At 38.6% G+C, this 22,753-nt stretch overlaps 1 protein-coding gene across 2 annotated transcripts in view; it reads left to right on the top strand.

The window, feature by feature from the left end:
* LOC117289943 (ubiquitin carboxyl-terminal hydrolase 32-like) overlaps positions 1-22,753 on the top strand; it is a 75,474-nt gene that overhangs the window by 25,910 nt on the left and 26,811 nt on the right. For both annotated transcript variants that reach the window (XM_033771149.1, XM_033771148.1), the window contains exons 4-9: positions 11,046-11,170; positions 12,473-12,638; positions 16,471-16,602; positions 17,794-17,901; positions 19,915-20,030; positions 21,846-22,004. In XM_033771149.1, the coding sequence (XP_033627040.1) occupies positions 11,046-11,170; positions 12,473-12,638; positions 16,471-16,602; positions 17,794-17,901; positions 19,915-20,030; positions 21,846-22,004 (806 nt within the window). The remainder of the gene's footprint in view (positions 1-11,045; positions 11,171-12,472; positions 12,639-16,470; positions 16,603-17,793; positions 17,902-19,914; positions 20,031-21,845; positions 22,005-22,753) is intronic.

Raw genomic sequence — 22,753 nt, 5'->3', positions numbered from 1 at the left:
ATTCATTCGTAGATTCGTCATGCTCAAAATATTTTAGTGCGTAAAAAAAAAAAAGTGCATGATGAATGGTTTATTTATTATTTCAAAATATAAAAAAAAAGACCTCACAATCAGATGATTAGGTTGCGTCTAAATTTACATTAATTCATTTAAAACGTAAATTAAACATTAAGAATGACAACCAATTTAAACGATACAAAGCAATTAAGGAAACAGACTGTTAAAGACACTGGACACTATTGGTATTTGTCAAAGAATAGTCTTCACACTTGGTGTTTTCCCAACATACATAAAATAACAAACCTGTGAAAATTTGAGCTCAATCGGTTGTCAAAGTTGCGAGATAATAATGAAAGAAAAAACACCCTTGTCACACGTTCAGATGCTTGATTTCGAGACCTCAAATTCTAAATCTCAGGTCTTGAGATCAAATTTGTGGAAAATTACTTCTTTCTCAAAATTAATGTTTTTTCAGAGGGAGCCGTTTCTTTTTTGGTTTTATTCTAATAATAATTTTTAGTAATTACCATAGTGTCCACTATCGTTAAAAAGGCAATGGACGGAATACATCAAATAAAGGGAGAAAGGACAACACTTGGTTTCGGAAGGTTCCATTATCATTTTGTAAAACCGGGCCTACAATAGTTACAAGCTTTTAATCTTGGCCTTGGGGCCACTTAAAAAAGCTTCTTAAATGCAGTGGACACTATTGTTAGTTATTCGAAATAATTATTATCATAAAACCTTTCATGATTACGAGTAATGGGGAGAGGTTGACAGTATAAAACATTGTGAGAAACAGCTTTCTCTGAAAGTGACGTAGTTTTTGAGAAAGAAGTAATTTTTCACGAATTTAATTTCGAGACCTCTGATTTAGAATTTGAGGTCTTGAAATCAAGCTTAAGAAAGCACACAACTTCATTCATTCATTCATTCATAATTGGTTTATTATTTTAAAAACAAATTCCCATGGCGACCGGAGGTCGAATTACAGGAAAATATACAGAGATTAAAAAATAAAAAAAAAACACACTATTTCACATTATTTAAGAAATAATTGATTAAGGAGAGACAAATATTTACAATGTATAAAATAAATTGTTCTGAAAGTTGCGGGAAAAAAAAAAAACCTGGATAAAAAATATTGCTGGCACAGTCAAAGGGCGCATAAAAAGCTGCATTCTATTGCAATTCAGTTGTTAAAAAGGCGTGTGAGGTGAGGGAGAGGGCTCTTTCTATAGCGCTCTGTTCGGCATTTAAACTGACCCAGAAGTCCGGAGTTCATAAGTTGGTACCCACTATCATACCTCTTTGGCAAGAGGCGCTTTAGGACTGATGAAGGGAGAGTTTTGGCAAAAGATTGGCACAAGTGGTTACGACGGCATACCAGTGTTTCAATACTGCACAATTGTAGAGCGTCTGAGTGTGACAAGGGTATTATTTTCTTTCTTTAATATCTCGCAACTTCGACGACCGATTGAGCTCAAATTTTCACAGGTTTGTTATTTCATTCATACGTTGAGACACACCAAGTGAGAAGACTGGTCTATGACAATTACCAATAGTGTCCATAGTAGAAATAATAATAAAAGTGGTGGCTTCTTATATTGCACACAAATCCGTGGTGCCCATGGCGCTCTAACTACACTCATTTTTTCCCCTGCAAGGTATTTGGAGCTTTGTTTTTTGAAGTCTGAGACCTTTTTTTCCTTAAAAGCACCATCATCCCACATAACAGTTGACATCAGTGTTGTAGCCACGGTGGGCGGTGCTGGGCGGCCCTACCCAGGGCTCACAATTTTTGCTCAGCACTCAGCCATTTTTACTGATTATTTGGGAACATCAGAGTTTACGCAATCTTGTTCACACTACGCAAATTGATTTATATTCCTGGTACATGTAACTCAGCTGCAGTCTTCTTTTTTATCATTGCTTAAAGGCACTGGACACTATTGGTAGCTACTCAAAATAATTGTTAGTAACAAACTATGGATAGCTGTTGATAATTTAAAACATTGTGAGAAACGGCTCCCTCTGAAGTAACATAGTTTTTGAAAAAGAGGTAATTTCTCACTCAAATAATTAAAGACTCTTAGCTCAGCCTTTTTATAAGGCATCTGAAATCACATAAAGTAAATCAACAAAGGTATTTTTTCTTTCAATATTCTCTTGCAACTTCGATGACCACTTGAGCCCAAATGTTCACAGGTTTGTTGTTTTATGTATTTACTGTGATACACCAAGTGAGAATACTGGTCTTTGACAATTAAAAAATATGTCCAGTGCCTTTAATAATGTATCGCCAGAAACGAGAGTAATAAAATGTATACAGAATAATGTAAAGGATGTGATTATGTACATACCACCACAGATAACCCGTCTCCGCGTTTGCGATATTAATCGATGCAGCAATTAAAGTCTCATTAGAAATTCCTGGAAGTCCGATCAATGAGTCTGGAATGGAAGATACCCCCTGGGGACACTATGCGACAAATTCTGCGCATCGGCAGACTGTTTGGGTACTACGTGTTCCTTTAGTTTGGTTGCGTACTGCAAAAATACCGAGTGTGTTTTTTATGTACTTGTAATACATTATGATTCGGATACACTACAGGTCTGGTACTTCACAGAGGCAAAGAAGGCAATTGCCTCCATGCCTTCTGGTTCCCTTGAAATGCTCCAGTAGATATTTACAACTTCCTCATTGAGTGCCCTTTACCAAGGAGAAAAACGCCTTGGTGCCCTTGCCCTGTCAAAAATGAAGCGTACAGGCCTGCAGTATTAAGCATTGTCTCAGAGTTATGAGAACCAAGGCTGTACAAGAGAGGTTAGACTGCAGGACTTGCACCTGCAATCACAAGGTTGTCGGTTAGAATCCTACAAGCTAACTGTTGATTTCGTAATGACTCGAATGAGTATTGTCAACTTACCAGACCCTGAATTACAATTTCTTGATTTGTGCAATTCATAATCATAGAATACATGTAGACATAAAAAACCAATGTTAGTATGAAAGAGATTGGCTGTTGCCAGGGCCCAATTTCATAGAGCTGCTTAAGCACAAAATTTTGCTTAAGCAAAAAAATCCTTGCTTAGTAAAATCATATTACCGGCCAAGACTCCACTCAAATTTTATGCTAAGTAAACAATACAGTGTAGCTCAATACAAGCAATGTATATGGCATGACATTTTGGGCAGTAATATGTGTAAAATAAGCAAGCTAATTTCATGCTTATGCAAATTTTTTGCTTAAGCAGCTCTATGAAATTGGCCCCACCTTGGCAGTGTACGTATATCCCCTTGTGGAAGTTTACCGAGTTAACTCATTGGGAAGAAAACTTAAACATAGCATGAGACATCGCTTAAATAAATTTGACCCAAAAAAACCCAATAATTTTTTCACAAAAAACCAAAGGAACACATTCTCTTTCAAAGGTCTCAAGCGCACCATTTACATGTGAGTGGGTTGATGATCAAATGCAGTGAAATATATTTGTAGTAATAATATCCACCCTCTGCATCCTCCATTGTTGGAACTGGTTTCACCCACTTTAAAAGCATTGGACACTATTGGTAATTGTCAAAGACCAGTCTTCTCACTATCTATCTCAACATATGCATAAAATAACTAACCTGTGAAAATTTGAGCTCACTCTGTCATCGAACTTGCGAGATAATAATGAAAGGAAAAATACCCTTGTCACACGAAGTTGTGTGCGTTTAGATGGTTGATTTCGAGACCTCAAGTTCTAAACTTGAGGTCTCGAAATCAAATTCGTGGAAAGTTACTTCTCTCTTGAAAACTATGGCACATCAGAGGGAGCAGTTTCTCACAATGTTTTATACCATCAACCTCTCCCCATTACTGGTCACCAAGAAAGGTTTTATGTTAATAATTATTTTGAGTGATTACCAATAGTGTCCACTGCCTTTAAAAGCATTGGACACTATTGGTATTGCTCAAAACAGTTGCATACAAACTTACTTGGTAACAAGCAATGGAGAGCTGTGGATCATTGTGAGAAATGGCTCCCTCTGAAGTAACGTAGTTTTTGAGAAAGAAGTAATTTCTCACTAAAATGTTTGATTGCTTTTGAGACCTCAGCTGAGGTCTTGACATCAAGCATCTGAAAGCACACAATTTGTGCGACAAGGGTGTATTTTCTTCCATTATTGTACTCTCGCAACTTTGACGACCAATTGCGTTCAAATTTTCACAGGTTTGTTGTATGTTGAGATACACCAAGTGAGAAGACCTTTAAATCCATTATAGGCCTACACTTTTGGTAAACAGTATTGTCCAAGTATTGTCCACCTCGTGTGTCACAACATATAAAATAAACCTGTGAAAATCTACATGTAGGCTCAATCGGTCATCGGAGTCTGGAGAAAATAACGGGAAAACCCACTCTTGTTTCCGCGCGTTTCGCCGTGTCATGACATGTGTTTAAAATAAATCCGTAATTCTCGCTAACGAGAATTTATATTGTTTTACTGTTTTCTCAAAAGGTAAAGCATTTCATGGACTAATATTTCAAGAGAAGTCTTTCACCATTACCTTCTGTAAACCCTTTAAATTATTTGTAAATCTGTGAACTTTTGTTTTCTTTTTCTGTACCGAAAGTGTATAATGGCTTTAAGCAATGTACAATGAAGTTGTGGGTCAAAGAATAAATGCAACAGTCTGTCAAAGTGTTACCCCCCCCCCCTCCATACATGTATTGTTTTTGTATCCACGCCTCCAGGTTGTTTTTATTGGCAGTGTTGATGTTGTAGAGAGTTTGTAAATTCTCTGTAATGTGACACTCTTGAGGTGACCAAAGAGGGACCCAGGCATCCCATCCATTATTCTCCCGATTATTTTGTCCTTTTTTCGTAGTAGTTTTAAAATCACACCCAAAGGGCTGCATAAAACATGGTGTGCACACTACACGAAATCAGAATCAAGGGGTTGACAGTTTGTCACAAGTTTGACTTGTTACTATTGCTGCACTGGCTTCCTGTGCATTTTTGAAATGTGGTTACAGGGAAGCTAGATAAAAAGATGGATAGATAGATAAAAGGGATACGTAATGTCATCACTCTTAAAAGTAATGGCAATAAACAATTTTGGTTGGAAGCCTACAGCAGCTTTCGATAGTATAGCGCATGAGAAACATTCAATTCCAGGTAATGTGGTTATGTAAAGACTGTTTTTGCCCCGAAATTTGAATTGGAGAAGCCTCACTCTCTCTCAAATATTGCTGCATTTTAGAATATTTTAAAATGAGATAATTGATGATCGTTAATATCTAGAATGACTTGCATTTTTCCGCGACATCAATTTATAACATTCTGAAATGAGAACGTTGCTTGTAACAAGATTGGTTCAAATATTGCTGCAATGTCAATTTAGAATCCTCTGGACTGACAGTGTTGAGAATTGTTTATGGGGTAACTAGAATGGCTTACATGTACATTGTCGCAACGTCAATATTTTGAAATCTGAATGTTGGCAATTTAGCTGAAATATTGCCACAACGTCAATTTAGAATATTCTGGAATGAGAATGTTGATCGATTGTTTACTAACAACAATGGCTTAAATATTGCCACAATGTCAAAATAGAATATTCTGTACTAAAAATGTTGATGATTGTTTACCAATTATAGATTGGCATTGGCTTAAATATTGACATAACGTCAATTAAAATATTCTGGAATGAGAACAGCTTATTGTAAATGTTACCGCACCATCAATTTAGAAAATTTTGAAATGAGAGCGTAGATGATTGCTTAGTAGAAAGGCTTAAGAGTCCCTGCCTGTAAGAATGTACCAAATTAGGGGGGGGGGGTGTGATTCATGGGTTCGCAGATCTTCTTCCAAAAAATTAAAGTGATACACCATCATACCAAACGAATAAATCCAAAATTTTAGTTTGCTGACGCTTTCGGTTTTGGAGTTATCAGTTATCAAAGTTTGGGCCAAAAAGCCCTCAAGAAACGAATAGTACATTCCCTGTAAACACAAAAACGTGCGCCAAGGTCATCCCAGAAAAAGTAAAACATTTTTTGAAACCTCCAGTTGGGCTTACAACAAAAGTAAAAAAAAAAGTTTGGGATCTCGTTGGCGCGTCATGTTACACGCACCTGAACCTTTGACAAACAGTGCCCTCGTGCCATTTTCAACGCCTCATAACTCAACCCGCCTATAGGATCCCATGAATTGAACAAGTTCAAATGAAAGAGCTTGCATCCCTAAAACAAATTTAAGTGCAAAGTGAGTGGGATCTCGTTGGCGCAGAGAGATAATAGAGGTCAAAGTTCAAATTTTACCAATATATTGCGTTTTCGCACCTCCGTAACTTCGCGCGCCAACAACAAAAAATTGTTTTTATGGCAACTGGGTATTGGAACAGTTTTCATCTAATGACAAATGAAAAAAGAATCTTGGGATCTCTGCAACTTGCATGTCAAAAGATTTTTTGAAAATTTTCTAAAGTATTGTCATTCCACACATTTTGGCCTAAATTGGCACAACATTCACTTTCTTCATCACTGTAAGTATCTTTTTTACTTTTACTTTACTTTTACTTTATTTTTTTTACTTTTGTTATGAGCCCAACTGGAGGTTTCAAAAAATGTTTTACTTTTGTTGGGATGACCTTGGCGCACATTTTTGTGTTTACAGGGAATGTACTATTCGTTTCTCGAGGGCTTTTAGGCCGAAACTTTGATAACTGGTAACTCCAAAACCGAAAGCGTCAGCAAACTAAAATTTTGGATTTATTCATTTGGTATGATGATGTATCACTCTAATTTTTTAGAAGAAGATCTGAGAACCCATGAATCACCACTTGGTACACTCTTACAGGCAGGGACTCTTAAATATTGACCCAGCGTCAATAAAGAATGTTCTCAGCTAAAAATGTTACTGATTGCTTTACTAATTACATAATGTCTTAGTTATTGCCGCAACTTCAATTTAGAATATTCTGAACTAAAAATGTGGATGATTGTTAAAGGCAGTGAACACTATTGGTAATCACTCAAAATAATTATTAGCATAAAACCTTACTTGGTAACGAGTAATGGGGAGAGGTTGATGGTATAAAACATTGTGAGAAAAAGCTCCCTCTGAAGTAATGTAGTTTTTGAGAAAGAAGTAATTTTCCACGAATTTGATTTTGAGACCTCAGATTTTGAATTTGAGGTCTTGAAATCAAGTCTGAAAGCACACAACTTCATGTGACCATGGTGCGACAAGGGTGTTTTTTATTCTTTCATTAACATCTCGCAACTTCGACGACCGATTGAACTTAAATTTTCACAGGTTTGTTATTTTATGCATAGTGTTGAGATACACCAACTGTGAAGACTAGTCTTGGACAATTACCAATAGGGTCCAGTGTCTTTAAAATTTAAGTATAATTGGAATACAAACACACATTTTATCATAGTAAACATTTGTGTATTGCACTCTTCCGGAACATCAATCAAGGCGCCTGATATTGTACTATGCGTAAAACAAAATTAAAGGCACTGGACACCTTTGGTATGAGCAACAAAATTGTTCAGCATTTATTTTGCATAAAAGCAGAGCTGTATTTTAAATTGGAAATGGTTTGCTGTCAATTGTCAGTGTGCTCTGTCCAGAGATACACTTTTCACTTATTTTATACCATTTAATTAATTCAAAATTAATCCAGTACGCTCCTGCTTTTACTTTTTTTTTCTTCATTTATGTCGTTAAATGAAATGTCGGGGAAAGCTACACACGTTTGTAGTGAACTTCTGGATCCTAGGTACTGCAATATGTAGTCAGGCGCATTGTGTCGTCAGCCAAACAAACAATCTGAAATTTCCTGTTCTGCTGTCAGATTTTTTTATTTTGCCCCAGGCACGACAAATTCAACCCCAGAGATCCTACATAGCACACTGTATTTCACGCTGTTTACAAAGTACATTACATTGGACATTTGTGGATATACATGTATTATGTTGTCATAGAAACAAATCATGCTTGTCAGGGATGCTTGATTATTTGTCAACGTGTGTAAGTTTGAGTGCCGCGGGTTGGGATTGGATAAATTTAATCTGTACTTGAGCTGTTTATTAATGCTAAACTTGGATTGATTTTAAATTGTTTATTACAGTAAAAACACTCTCACAGCCACTAGGCTTGTACGAGATTTGTACAAGATTAACTTACATTGAAAGACACATTACATCAATAATATTTAAGGCACTGGACACGTTTTTTTTTCAATTCAATTCAATTCAATATTGGTTTATTTTCATATAAAAATACAAGACCAAATAAAAAGTCATAGACTAATGGCATTTGGTTAACAATAAAATTACATCAAAAATATATGTACAAGTTTACAAGATAAAACAATAATATTAAAAATATTACTAGAGTTAAACAGACAAACAGGAATTGGGAAAACAGCAATAGACATGAGGGGGGATTTGTGGACACAAAAATTGTTAAAGACCAATTATTGTTAAAGACCAGTATTCTAACTTGGTGTATCCCAACATACAAGTTTAATGTACATGTATGTATAAAATATAAAATTGCAATCCATATGTAAAAGAAAGTGGGCGGGGGTGGCGGGGGACCCGTTTACAAGTTTACAAGATAAAACAATAATATTAAAAATATTACTAGAGTTAAACAGACAAACAGGAATTGGGAAAACTGCAATAGACATGAGGGGGGATTTGTGGACACAAAAATTGTTAAAGACCAATTATTGTTAAAGACCAGTATTCTAACTTGGTGTATCCCAACATACAAGTTTAATGTACATGTATGTATAAAATATAAAATTGCAATCCATATGTAAAAGAAAGTGGGCGGGGGTGGCGGGGGACCCAACCAAATGTACGGGTATGATGCATTAAAGCCATTGGACCCTTTCGGTTCAGAAAAAATAATAAAAGTTCACAGATTTACAAATAACTTACAGGGTTTACAGAAGGCAATGGTGAAAGACTTCTCTTGAAATATTATTCCATTAAATGCTTTACTTTTTGAGAAAACAGCAAAACAATATAAATTCTCGTTAACGAGAAATAACGAGAAATACGGATTTATTTTAAACACATGTCATGACACGGCGAAACGCGCGTTGTTTTCTCCCGACACCAATGACCGATTGAGCCTAAATTTTCACAGGTTTGTTATTTGATATAGCAGTTGTGGTACACAAAGTGTGGGCCTTGGACAATACTGTTTACCGAAAGGGTCCAATGGCTTTAAAAAGCATTAAGTACATTACGATTATGCTTCAATCTACTTGCACACATGTTGGATTAAACTTAACCACCACATGTTCATCAGTTTGTATCTTTTTTACTTCCCACCTAAGAAATCACCAAACAAATAATGCTAAGTTGCTTCTTTTTTTTGGGCTGTGGACCAGTTGAAAAGTTGAAATGCTGTGGTACTTTTCAGGCCTGACATTTCATCTTTGAGAGGGCAAGGCCATTTTAAATTTGCAGCGAGCACTTTCATTGTAAATTATTGTTAAAGTCTATGTTGAAAGGGCACCAAGGCCAAGACCAGGGGCAACTGAGGCTATCATGATCCCTCCGTGGTCTCCATGTACATGTAATTCCAGGCCTGACTTGTTGAAAGGCTGGCTGGTGAATTAGAACATGATCAGTTTGAGTGTAGTTTGAGGGAGAGACAGGCCTGTATGCTTTGTTTTTGAAAGGGCAAGGGCACCAAGGCATTTTCTCCTTGGTAACATGGTAAAGGGCACCCTACATGTATGTATGAGGAAATTGTAAATTTCTACTGTCGCATTTCAAAGGGCACCAACCACCAAGGCAATGACCCGGGGCATGGAGGCAATCGCATTTGTTGCCTCCATGAAGTATCAGGCCTGCTTGTTGAAAGACAAGCTGGGTTACATGTCAAGCGTTTTTGAGTTTCAGGGAGTGACAGGGGATGAGGGTTATAAGGGTGTATTGACAGACCCCCAGCAGTAAGGTGTGTCAAATGTTGGGGGGATTATGATCTTTGTCAGTGCTGAGATGGAGGTTGTATCCTTGATGGATGGACTGATGCAGTCATGAGTCATGACAGTTAGTCACATCATTCAGTGTGGTGACGAGGATGAGTTTTGACTGTCTGTTGTGTGTGACCATGGTTTGTGCATAAAGCTAGGACCTACTTCTAGACCCTATGGTTTGTGTGTGTCTGTGGTTCGTAGAAAGGTATGAGTCAACTATGTAGATGACACAACCCAGTGTCGCTGTGAAGGCCTACTGGTTGTTGTGTACTTGTATGGACAGTATTCATCAATTCCATATGTTTAGCTTATATTACATGTACATGTATATTGTAGCTCAAGTTAATATTAAATAATAATAATAAGTAAGATTTAGGGCCTTCATGTATATTACAGGTAGCGCATTTTACAGTAGATACAATGCGCTGGAATAAAGAAAGCTAGGAAAAAGTGGTTAATGGGCGAGAAGAGAACAGATGCGTTTTTAAATAATTAAGTATTTACTGTTTATCTGTGTCTGTGCAAAACTGAGCACTACAGGAAATTATTGCTGCCCTCATTATTAATTAGCCAGAATCAAGAAATATTTTATCAGGTGGTGGGGTAAATTTCCAATTAATTATTGTGATGCATGTCGGGGCATGTCAGCTACTGCTCGTAGTTAAAGTTTGATAATAGTATCGTCTCCCAATTTTGCAATCAAGTTTTATAACTTTGATTCTAATTCATTTTAAGAGTGATTACTAAACTTCATTATGTACCTTCCCTCTATGTTTCCTCAAGGTATCAGTATGGCCTACCCTCCGAGAATATTTTTTAATAGGGACAATAGGTCCTCACTAGTCGGTTCTTTGTTTTCATGGGTCCTCACTAGTCATTTGTGTACAAAACCAATAGGGATTGCTTCAATACAGGAACAACAGAAAGCACAATTAGTGTCATCTATAAAGTAATGGTCAAACTCGACTGTGTGTACATTTTTGTACATGTACCTCTAAACACTGACCCTTTATTTTGCTCTTGTTGTCTCTATTGCAGTTATCTTTGCATTGTGTGCGTGTCAGGAGAATGGCATGTACATTAGCCAGGAGGATGTGGAGCAATTCATCTCAACATGTGACGGCAACACGCCACCCCAAGAGGTTGCTCAACTCTTCCGAGAGGTGAAAAAACAAAATTACGGTGTTCCCCTCTTCTTCTTTTTTTTCTCCTTCAGGCCTGGATTTTCATCTTTTAAAGGGCAAGGCCACTTTCATTTTACAAAAAAGGCACTTTCATTGGAAAAATCTTAAAGCCAATGGGAAAACTTAGAAGGGCACCAAGGCCAAGACCAAGGATCTATTTCATAGAGCTGCTTAGCTCGAAAATTTGCTTAGCATGAAATTTCTTCCTTGATAAAAACAGGATTACCAACCAAATTTCCATTTGTTGCAAATTGCTTGTTACTGGTATTCAGGTGTTGTTTGCTGATCCTGAAAATCACGTGGAAATTTGGTTGGTAATCCTGTTTTATATGAAGCGAAAAAGTTCACGCTAAGCAAATTTTTGTGCTGAGCAGCTCTATGAAATTTGGCCCAGGCCACCTCACTGATAATTTCAGCTTACATGAACTTCATGTACATGTAATAAATATTTTAAAGCATAATCAGAGGTGATCGAGATGTATTTTTCATCTATATTTAACGTGCCAATCAAGTTATTACCCCTCCCCTCCCTTTTTTTTCATCGGTCAATGACCGTTATGATGAAATTGTGCGGCACTTTTTTTAAAATCATTATTGCCACAAGGTGTAGGCAGTCAATATTTCAATTGGCTCAGAAATGGTAGGAAACTACGGACCATTGCTAAGGGCAATGTTTTTTTTTATTTCATGATTGTTGTATTTGTTTTTTTCATTTCTTTTCATTTTAAGAATAATAAAAGAAAACAAATGTGCATGTTCAGTACTCTGAAATTAAAGCAAACATGGTTTGATGAATAAAAGAGCCATTTAAGTTTCAGAAGCAAAAAGTCTATATTTGTAGAACAATATTTTTCACATTTCGTACATAAACATGGTTATAATACCCCAAAAAGCAAAAGTGCAACTCTTTAAAAAATTAAAGATTGTGGGACAATTTGCCTGTGACATTCATAAAGCTGTTGAGCAGAAAAAACTGCTTGACAGAATTCTTTGCTTAGCAAAAATTAAGCTGGGCACCAGTCACACAGTATAAACTAAATGTGATTTTGGTCGGTAACTGTCTGTGTTATGCAATAATTTTCTGTGCTTAGCAAATTTTTGTGCTTAGAGGCTTTATAAAATGTTCCTAGGTAGATTTTGGAAAAAGTTATAAATTCCGATGGATTGAGAAAAAATCCCCAACCGAAATTGCTTCAGGATTATAGTATACGAACAATAATAACTTGGCACACCAAAAGCTAATCCCTCCCTCCCACCGCCTTCTTATCTTTTTTCGAAAAGGATGATCGAGTTTCGTACGAGCAGTTCTGCTCCTGGCTCCTCAAGCACAGTCACGTGATGAAGCTGTCGGCATGGTTACTTCAAGACTCTAACAAGCCCGGTCTGCGATTATCCGATGAGAGTGATACCCCAACGTTCTACCAGACACTAGCTGGAGTGACACACTGTAAGATTAATCATTCTGTTTGCGTTGCTGTTTGAACAGTTTGAACAGTTTAAAAGCTAATTCGTCACTAAACCAGGCAAGGCCCATCCTTGAACTTGAAGGGGCATGCAATTTGTTTTTAGTATGGTTGAGAAACATGTTATTTGTACTAGAATTTTTGAAATATGCAAAGGGCGCCACAGCAAAAAATATAGTGCACCTTCTGTGGGTTAATTCAAGGCACTTAAATGTTCTGTCAAAGTCATAGAGTTATATATAAGAACTAGAGGGTGCACTGGTGATGCTGCTTGCACAAACGCGACGGGACCGCAAGGAGACACGTGTGCCATTCTGCACACGCGTTGAGAATGAAGTACACGTTGGAGTTTGTGTTTATTGAACGCTATGCGATGCTGTTTTGCCAACTTACAAAATGGCCGCACAAACACACGCTGTGCTGTGCTGTTTTGTCAACTTAGAAAATGGCCGCCTGCGCGCATGCCGGGCCGCGTATACAGGCCAGTGCGCCCTCTAGTTCTTCTATAGAGAACTCTATGGTCAAAGAACATGTATTTAACAAGCCTGAAAGCCTACAGCAAAATGTGCATGCATATAAGATGAACATTCCATTCCATAGAACACATCTTTCAGGTCTTTTTCATTATTAAACAGTCCTACATGTATCATAATGTACATGTGTACTGTATGACCCTTCAATATTATCCACCATTTCAAATTCCAACCGTTTGGATTGAAGTTTCTGACCATTTGGATTGAAACTTCCAACCGTTTGGATTGAAATTTCCATTCGTTATGATTGAAATAACTTCTCAGATAACAAAGATGCCCGGTTTTCATCTGACAGTGCAAGGAGGCGTGTAGTAATGGAGAATCATCTAAACTTCATTAGTGTGGTTCTAATCAGAGCAGTACTTCTATTCTGAGAAGAGAGGAAGCCACAATTTGTCACTTGATTGACTTAACAAGATAATTAAGTTGGGGGAAGTTATTGCTCAGGGGTTCCGTGATTAAGAGAAGTAGCCAATGAGGTAGCCATAAGGTTATGTAATTGTTGAGGTATATGGACATGTCAAAGGTCATCCACGATGGTTTCCTTTTCCTTTTGTTTGTATAGACCTATGCACATTATGCAGCGTACATACATACATACGTACATACATACATACACACACGTCTGCTGTTCGTCATTTTGTGTGTAAAAACGTACACACAAAAAACTTCGCTCGTCCCCAGCGCCTTGCTTTAACCCAAGGTGCTGGGATGGGCAAACGTATCATGCACTGTCATTGGTTTGATAATGCGCAGTCCCATCATGCATCACACTCACACTGCACCATATTTCTATGCACTGTACACATGACGTACTTACTGAACAAGAATATGTGCAAGCGATTAGCCCATCCCAGCGGTCCTGGATAGACTGGCCGCTGGGGCCGAGCGAAACAAAAAACTGGACTTCCCCAAAAAGGCAGAAATGGTAGACAGTCCTTGTTCGGAGGTGCATAAACACGTGTACCATCCTTTTGTGCACGATTTGACAGAAAATGGCGAACAGGATCGGACAGAAATGTGTGCTGCGGGTTGTGCATAGTAGAGTCCATTGTAAGTAGTGACAAAGAAAACTGGAGGGAAATAGTATTATTGCTGGTTAGCTTCCTTCATTCATTCCAAAATTTCTTTGCCGAGCAAGAAATGAGTGGGGCACTGGTAGCAAACTGGAGGGAAACAGTAATATTAAGGGAATCAATGTGTGGTGAAGAGGTTTTCAACTAGTGGTTTAATCCCAACGAGGCCTGGTTCTTGATAATTTTACCGAGACGAAGTCGAGGTAATTATCAAGAACCAGGCCTCAGCGGGTTTAAACCACTAGTTGAAAACCGATTCAACACACTTTGATTCCCATTCATAAATACCTTTTCGGTCAAAAACATCAACACTTTTTGGTCAAAAAGTAAAATAAATGAAAAAACTATAATTGTTCATGATTTCTTTCAACACAACACCCCTCCAGCTATGAAATGGTAAAGCCCTCGGCCGCCCTCGGGTAAACTCCTTATAAGGGAATGCTGTGCGCGTCGCGCGTATCGCGTGATGTGGCACAACTGTTTCAGCCGTTGCTCTCGACCAATAGGAATGAAGAAACTGTCTTATAAGAACAGGTGCAAGCTTCAACACAGTTTCAACACTTTTTACTGGTCATAAACAAAGGTTTATACACACCCACGTGACGCGCTCTCCACCAATAGGAATAGCTAAACTATTTAGGCATTTATGTATGCTGGTTAGCTTCCTTCATTCATTCCCAAATTTCTTTGCTAAGCAATAAATGAGTGGGGCTCTGGTAGCAAACTGGAGGGAAACAGTATTATTGCTGGTTAGCTTCCTTCATTCATTCCAAAATTTCTTTGAAAAGCAAGAAATGAGTGGGGCACTGGTAGCAAACTGGAAGGAAAACAGTATTATTGCTGGTTAGGTTCCTACATTCATTCCAAATTTCTCTGCTGAGCAAGAAAGGAGTGGGGCTCTGGTAGCAAACTGTATGAAATGTTTGCTGCTAACCTGTTTCTGCTAAGAAAGATTTTTCTGTGCTTAGCAGGATTTTTGTGCTTTCAGGCTTTATAAAAATGAGCCCTGAACCCAAAACTCTGACAACACCAGAACTTGAGTTTGGTGCACTAGACCAGTTACCCACCACATTTTATGCATTATGGGAAAAAGTCTGAAATAAATTTTTCCTTTGTAAATTTTGGGGGTTAACTAAGAGAGGTTTGTGGTAACACCATGTGAATATCTCTTTTGAGTCGGGGTGGTTCTGGAAAAGAACTTGTGGTTACCTTCAGAAGAATTTAGGGGTTTAAAAATCAACATTTTGTTCACCTTTTAAAGTCATGCGTTGGCTCCTCCCCCCTTCCTACATCAGATTTGTTTTTTTTTACATTTGTGAAAATGTTGAAACTTTAGAGGACCTGTTAGTACGAGGGGATCCGTGGACTAAAACGAATAATCAGATGTTGATGACGTACACTAATGACAACAACCACCTTCATGAATGCAATCTTGATTGCAAGGTTAATTGAAATTTATTTTTTGTCGTGTTTTTTTCTTCTAATGGTAGCCTCTAACAAAGGCTTGTCACCGTGTGCATGTATTTAATTTCATTTCTATTGAAGTCATTTGGTGATATTATAGTGTGCTTTAAAAACGTTAAAAGCAACTAAAATACACCTTTGTGACAAAGATGTGTGTTGTCACCTAGTGTATCCATACAAATGCATAAAATTAAAAACTTGTGACAATTTGGACTCAATTAGTCATCAAAGTTGCACGACAATATTGAAAGAAAAAACACCTCTTTCGCACTAAGTGTGTGCTTTCAGATGCTTAAAAATAGGCTTCGGGCTATGAAGTCTTCTAATGTTTGAGTGAGAAATTAGCTGTCTCTAAAAAACTACGTTACTTCAGAGGGAGCTGTTTCTCACAATGTTTTATACTATCAACAGCTCTTTCCATTGCTTGTTACCAAGTAAGTTTTTATGCTAACAATGATTTAGAGTAACTACCAGTTTTTGAGTAATTAAGTGTCCTGCCGTCGATTTCACAAAACTCTTTTTAACTTAAGACTAATCTTAGGATGTAGGACGAGTCCCAACCCTGCACTGTAGCATTCAGACCTTAAGATTAATCCTAAGTTAGACCGAGTTACTCATCCTAACTCGAGATAAGACGAGTCCTAACTCTTTGTGAAATCGACCCCAGTAACTTTAAGCTGAAGTTGAGAGTAACATCTTGATGACTCACCCCATATTTATTTATTTCATATTTATTTTAACAGTGGAGGAGACAGATATTATTGAGTTGGAGAAGAAATACTGGGCACTGCAAGCGCAGTCAAAGACCGGCCGCTTTGACCTAGACACATTCATGCCATTGATCTCCCCACCGATGCCCAAAGAGTTATGTGAAGGTAAGTGCTACATGTACTAAGGAATCTCCCTGGTCTCATCTTCATAGAGCTGCTTAGCAGAACAAGTACATAAACACAATAAAACTATGCTTACCTGACTAATTTGTGATTTGTATCCTGATAATTTATCCTTAAAAGGAAATTGTTTCTGCTTAAGCTGCTCTATAAGATTTGTAAAACTAGTTGTAACAAGAAAATACAAATGTATGTTCTCCATTCCCACTCCTCTCCCCCCCCCCCCTACCTCCAAACTGATTTGTGTGTCTGTGAATGTGTACTTCTTGTATCATTCAAACTGAGGACTAAAGCCTGGTTCATACTTCCTGCGATATGAATTTGAAACAAATTTTGATACCACACGGCCGTTTGTCACAGCAAAAGTTTTGCAGGAGTTGAACACAGCTCAACTGTCGCGAAGTAGTCATTGCGAAATTTTGACGTCAAAATTTATGTCGAAGTATGAACCGGGCTTGATTCCTTATGTTCCTTGTTTGCTATCACAATATTTATTTGTCATGAAAACAAACTAAACAAAGAAGGGTCCACGATTGGAGGCCATCTCACACACAGATTTGTTGTTAAGCAAAAACTACTATGCAAAAAATAGTTAATGGCCTGACGTTTCGACCCTAGCAGTCTTTCTCTTTTAGCCTTTGAGAAAGACTCTGCTAGGGTCGAAACGTCAGGCCATTAACTATTTTTTTGCATTTATACCATCGGTCCATTTGGCTGGTAAGTTGTTTGCAACAGCTTTCTTTTCTCAAAAACTACTATAATAGAACAATAAGCTTCTGAATAATGATAATGTGAAATAACGTTAAAAAAGGACCAGATTAACCAGCCCTTCCAGCCCTGCTTTAAATGTAAAGGTGTATTAGATGTTAGATTGATCACACGTGACCATGTAGAGGACCTTTAAGAGTGGAATGTACAGACTCAATCTCTTATTCCCCTTTTTTGTCGTCTCATATTTTAGGAGCCTTCAATACATACATTATCTTATATGCCCTAACATTACTGAATTATGATAATGCCACTCAGTGAATGAAAAAAAAAGGCAAGATTATCCACCCCTTTGTCCCTGGAATTGAATGTAAAAGCATATTAGATTAATCATACCATGATAGGCTATCTATAAAGTGGAATGTCCAGCTACATTCTCTTTCCCCTTTTTGTCGTTTGACATTCTAGGAGTCTTCAATGCGTTTGATGTGAACAGTGATAACCACATAGACCTGAAGGAGATGGCATGCGGCCTGTCAGCGTGCTGTCGAGGACCAAGGATAGAGAGACAGAAATGTAAGCTGCTGATAAGGGCGGGAAATATTTCAATCTAGTCTTCCACTATCTCAAATATCTGGCATGGGATTCTTCTGCCTGGGTGTGAATGATCAAATTGTTGGCTCAGGACTTTAAGACTTAAAGAAATTGTTTGGCAAAAGAAATGATTAGTTTCTTTAAAAAAACATTTATTTTTGGTTTAAACAAATTTTGAGACAAAAATGTAAGCTGCTGATAAGAGCGGTAATAGTTTCAATCTGGACTTCTACTACATGTATCTCAAATATCTGGTATTAGATTTCCTCTGCCGAGTATGGATACCAACTCGTTGGCTCAGGACTTAAAGGGCGTTGTAAAGAAATTGTTTGGCAAAAAGAAAAGAAAGAAAAAAAACTATATATATATTTTTGGTTTTTAAAATGTTTTGAAACAGAAATGTAAGCTGCTGATAACGGCGAGAATCGTTTCAATTTCGACTTCTACTATCTCAAATATCTGGCATTAGATTTCCTCTGCCGAGTGTGGATACCAACTCGTTGGCTCAGGACTTAAAGGGCGTTGTAAAGAAATTGTTTGGCAAAAAGAAAAGAAAGAAAAAAAACTATATATATATTTTTGGTTTTTAAAATGTTTTGAAACAGAAATGTAAGCTGCTGATAACGGCGAGAATCGTTTCAATTCCGACTTCTACTATCTCAAATATCTGGCATTAGATTTCCTCTGCCGAGTGTGGATGATCAACTCGTTGGCTCAGGACTTAAAGGGCGTTGTACAGAAATTGTTTGGCAAAATGGACGATTAGTTTCTAAATAAAAAAGCATTCATTTTTTGTTTTTACAAATTTTTGAGACAAAAATGTAAGCTGCTGATTTGGTTCGGAATAGTTTCAATCTGGACTTCTACTACATGTACGTCAAATATCTGGCATAAGATTTCTTCTGCAAAGTGAGAATGTTCACATGTACTTCATGGAGGCAATGAAGATGATTGCCTCCATGCTCTCTACTGGGACCAGTTTCATAGAGCTGCTTAAAAGCAAAAAATGATGCTCAACGATTTTCTGCTTTGCAGAAATGATCAGAATACCAGTCACATATTGTACATGTGACATGGTTTTTTTTGGCTGGTAACCTTTTTGTGGCAAGCATAATTTTGCTGTGGTTAGCTAATTTTTGTGCTTAAGCAACTCTATGAAAATAGGCCCTGGTCATTGCCTTGGTGCCCTTGAAATGCTCCAGTAGAAATTTACAATTTCCTCAAGGGGTGCCCTTTACCAAGGAGAAAATGCCTTGGTGCCCTTGCCCTTACAAAAATGAAGCATAAAGGCCTGTGATCAATTCATTGGCTCAGGACTATGCGGGCATTAGTGAAGTTTGTATGGATTTTTTTACTATTTATAATTTTGATGGAAGGAAATCTGCCTTAGAAAACTCCCTCATGCTGTAATAAAATGCGAGTACAAGGGCTGACCTACACATGGGATAACTTTTCAGGCTATTCGATCAAAATTTGTCAGCACTTTCCAGATATCTGCAATCAGACTTTAAGTAGGAGGAATATCATGCCTGATGGTGACTGCCCTCTTCTCTACAGTGCTTATAACCTGTTCAGCTAGAATCTGCAACACACAATTGGTATATAGCAAATATTTTGGAGAAGGTCAGATTTGGATCGAAAATTTAGGCCATCTACCCTACTCATTGCAAATATCATTGCTTTATACATGTTACATGTATAGCACATTTTCAATATAAGCAGAAATAAGTAAAAGAAAATCGACACCAAATGCCATTTTGGTTCCAAAGAATAAATATCATGCATGACTTTTAAAGTATTTGTGAAGGTTTTTTGATTATGAGGAATACATGTGATATTTTTTTCACAGGACTCAGGGAAAGTACTAAGTATACAGTGCTAACACACATCGGTGTATGGGTGAAAAACTAAATTATTAGGAATACATGTAGTTATACATATATTATTGGATGGACTGAACTAATTTTTGAGCTTGCGTGCTATTTTTCTCTTCAGTTTTCTTCAAGATCTTTGATGCTGACCAGGACAGCCTGCTGAATCGAGATGAATTGGAGAAGATGGTCCAGAGTCTCCTCAATGTCAGGAGAGAGAATAGAGTGGGACTGGAAGTGGTGAGTGGTTTGTTGGTCTGTCTTTCTGTTTGTCTGTAGGAGCGAGAGTAGAGTGGGACTGGAAGTGGTGAGTGGTTTGTTGGTCTGTCTTTCTGTTTTTCTGTAGGAGCGAGAGTAGAGTGGGACTGGAAGTGGTGAGTGGTTTGTTGGTCTGTCTTTCTGTTTGTCTGTAGGAGAGAGAGAAGAGTGGGACTAGAAGTGGTGAGTGGTTTGTTGGTCTGTCTTTCTGTTTGTCTGTAGGAGCGAGAGTAGGACTGGAAGTGGTGAGTGGTTTGTTGGTCTGTCTTTCTGTTTGTCTGTAGGAGAGAGAGTTGAGTGGGACTGGAAGTGGTGAGTGGTTTGTTGGTCTGTCTTTCGGTTTTTCTGTAGGAGAGAGAGTAGAGTGGGACTGGAAGTGGTGAGTGGTTTGTTGGTCTGTCTTTCTGTTTGTCTGTAGGAGAGAGAGAAGAGTGGGACTAGAAGTGGTGAGTGGTTTGTTGGTCTGTCTTTCTGTTTGTCTGTAGGAGCGAGAGTAGAGTGGGACTGGAAGTGGTGAGTGGTTTGTTGGTCTGTCTTTCTGTTTGTCTGTAGGAGAGAGAGTAGAGTGGGACTTGAAGTGGTGAGTGGTTTGTTGGTCTGTCTTTCTGTTTGTCTGTAGGAGAGAGAGTTGAGTGGGACTGGAAGTGGTGAGTGGTTTGTTGGTCTGTCTTTCGGTTTTTCTGTAGGAGAGAGAGTAGAGTGGGACTGGAAGTGGTGAGTGGTTTGTTGGTCTGTCTTTCTGTTTGTCTGTAGGAGAGAGAGAAGAGTGGGACTAGAAGTGGTGAGTGGTTTGTTGGTCTGTCTTTCTGTTTGTCTGTAGGAGCGAGAGTAGAGTGGGACTGGAAGTGGTGAGTGGTTTGTTGGTCTGTCTTTCTGTTTGTCTGTAGGAGAGAGAGTAGAGTGGGACTTGAAGTGGTGAGTGGTTTGTTGGTCTGTCTTTCTGTTTGTCTGTAGGAGAGAGAGTAGAGTGGGACTTGAAGTTGTGAGTGGTTTGTTGGTCTGTCTTTCTGTTTGTCTGTAGGAGAGAGAGTAGAGTGGGACTGGAAGTGGTGAGTGGTTTGTTGGTCTGTCTTTCTGTTTGTCTGTAGGCGAGAGAGTTGAGTGGGACTGGAAGTGGTGAGTGGTTTGTTGGTCTGTCTTTCGGTTTGTCTGTAGGAGAGAGAATAGAGTGGGACTGGAAGTGGTGAGTGGTTTGTTGGTCTGTAGTTCTGTTTGTCTGTAGGAGAGAGAGTAGAGTGGGACTTGAAGTGGTGAGTGGTTTGTTGGTCTGTCTTTCTGTTTGTCTGTAGGAGAGAGAGCAGAGTGGGACTGGAAGTGGTGAGTGGTTTGTTGGTCTGTCTTTCTGTTTGTCTGTAGGAGAGAGTAGAGTGGGACTGGAAGTGGTGAGTGGTTTGTTGGTCTTTCTTTCTGTTTGTCTGTAGGAGAGAGAGGTAGAGTGGGACTTGAAGTTGTGAGTGGTTTGTTGGTCTGTCTTTCTGTTTGTCTGTAGGAGAGAGAGTAGAGTGGGACTTGAAGTGGTGAGTGGTTTGTTGGTCTGTCTTTCTGTTTGTCTGTAGGAGAGAGAGTAGAGTGGGACTGGAAGTGGTGAGTGGTTTGTTGGTCTGTCTTTCGGTTTGTCTGTAGTCAGGCAGCTTAGCGAATGGATGTGGTGTTCCAGACAAAAGCACAATTTTTTTTTTCACGTACTCCTTATTGGGCTTACCTGGGCTTTGCAATTTTGATAGGAACCACTTCACCAATACATAATATGGCAGCCATCTTGGATTTCCATTCCATTTCTAATTTTGATTCAACCAGGATGTCAAGTCAGTGGAGAATTTGGACCCAGTCGACATAGCAGCTGATATATTGGCCAATCACGACGGCGATAAAGACGGCTGCATCACGCAAGAGGAATTCCAGATGTGGGCAATCAAGAACAGTCTACCCGATGACTTCTGTAAACTCCTTTTTCAAGTAAGAATTCATTGTGGGGGTAGGAGATGTCTGTCTGAATGATTTTCCCAACAGAGAACTCAGCAAACTCCAGGATTTCCCTTAATTTTTGTCAACAGGGATCTCGGCAACTCCAGAGGTTTCCCTTAGCTTTTCCCCCAGAAATGTTGGATCGCCCACAGTTTTTTTCACTGGCCCACATGTATTGAAAAAAAAAAACACCCACAAACAAACACACGGAAGTGCTTTTTGGGACGGCTTTAGCCCTCAATGGCACTTACACTATTGGTAATTACTCAAAACAATTGTTGCCATAAAAACTTGTAAGCAAAATGGTCTGCTTTAAGCAGCTCTATTGCCCTTTTCAAAACCACGGCTTCGGCTCAGGCTAGCTTGGCCCCGTGCTTGTTTTGACAAATGCGCGTTCTTTGCGTACGCGCTCTGCAGGGTTTCGGATGAGAGGACGGAGCCTGAAGCCTAAGCCATGGTTTCGAAAAGGGCATGTGAAACTTGGCCGTGGTGGCTACAGCTATGGCTACGATCTTTGCTCAGGGTGTTACGGCCCGGTCCCACTGCAGCGATAACGATAATGACAACGATGCAAAGAGAACACATTCTATTGGTTGAATGAGCGTGTGCGTATTTTGCGTGGGGGATTCAACCAATACAATGTGTTCTCTTTGCGTAGTGATCGTTATCGTTTTTGTTATCACTGCAGTGTGACTCTGTCTTTACTCGGGACAAACTGGACTTCATCACACGATGACACG

The sequence above is a fragment of the Asterias rubens genome, chromosome 5, assembly GCF_902459465.1.
Source record: "Asterias rubens chromosome 5, eAstRub1.3, whole genome shotgun sequence".
Classification (NCBI taxonomy): domain Eukaryota; kingdom Metazoa; phylum Echinodermata; class Asteroidea; order Forcipulatida; family Asteriidae; genus Asterias; species Asterias rubens.
The sequence above is the reverse complement of the archived record's forward strand: the minus strand, read 5'-3'. Positions and strand labels throughout refer to the sequence as shown.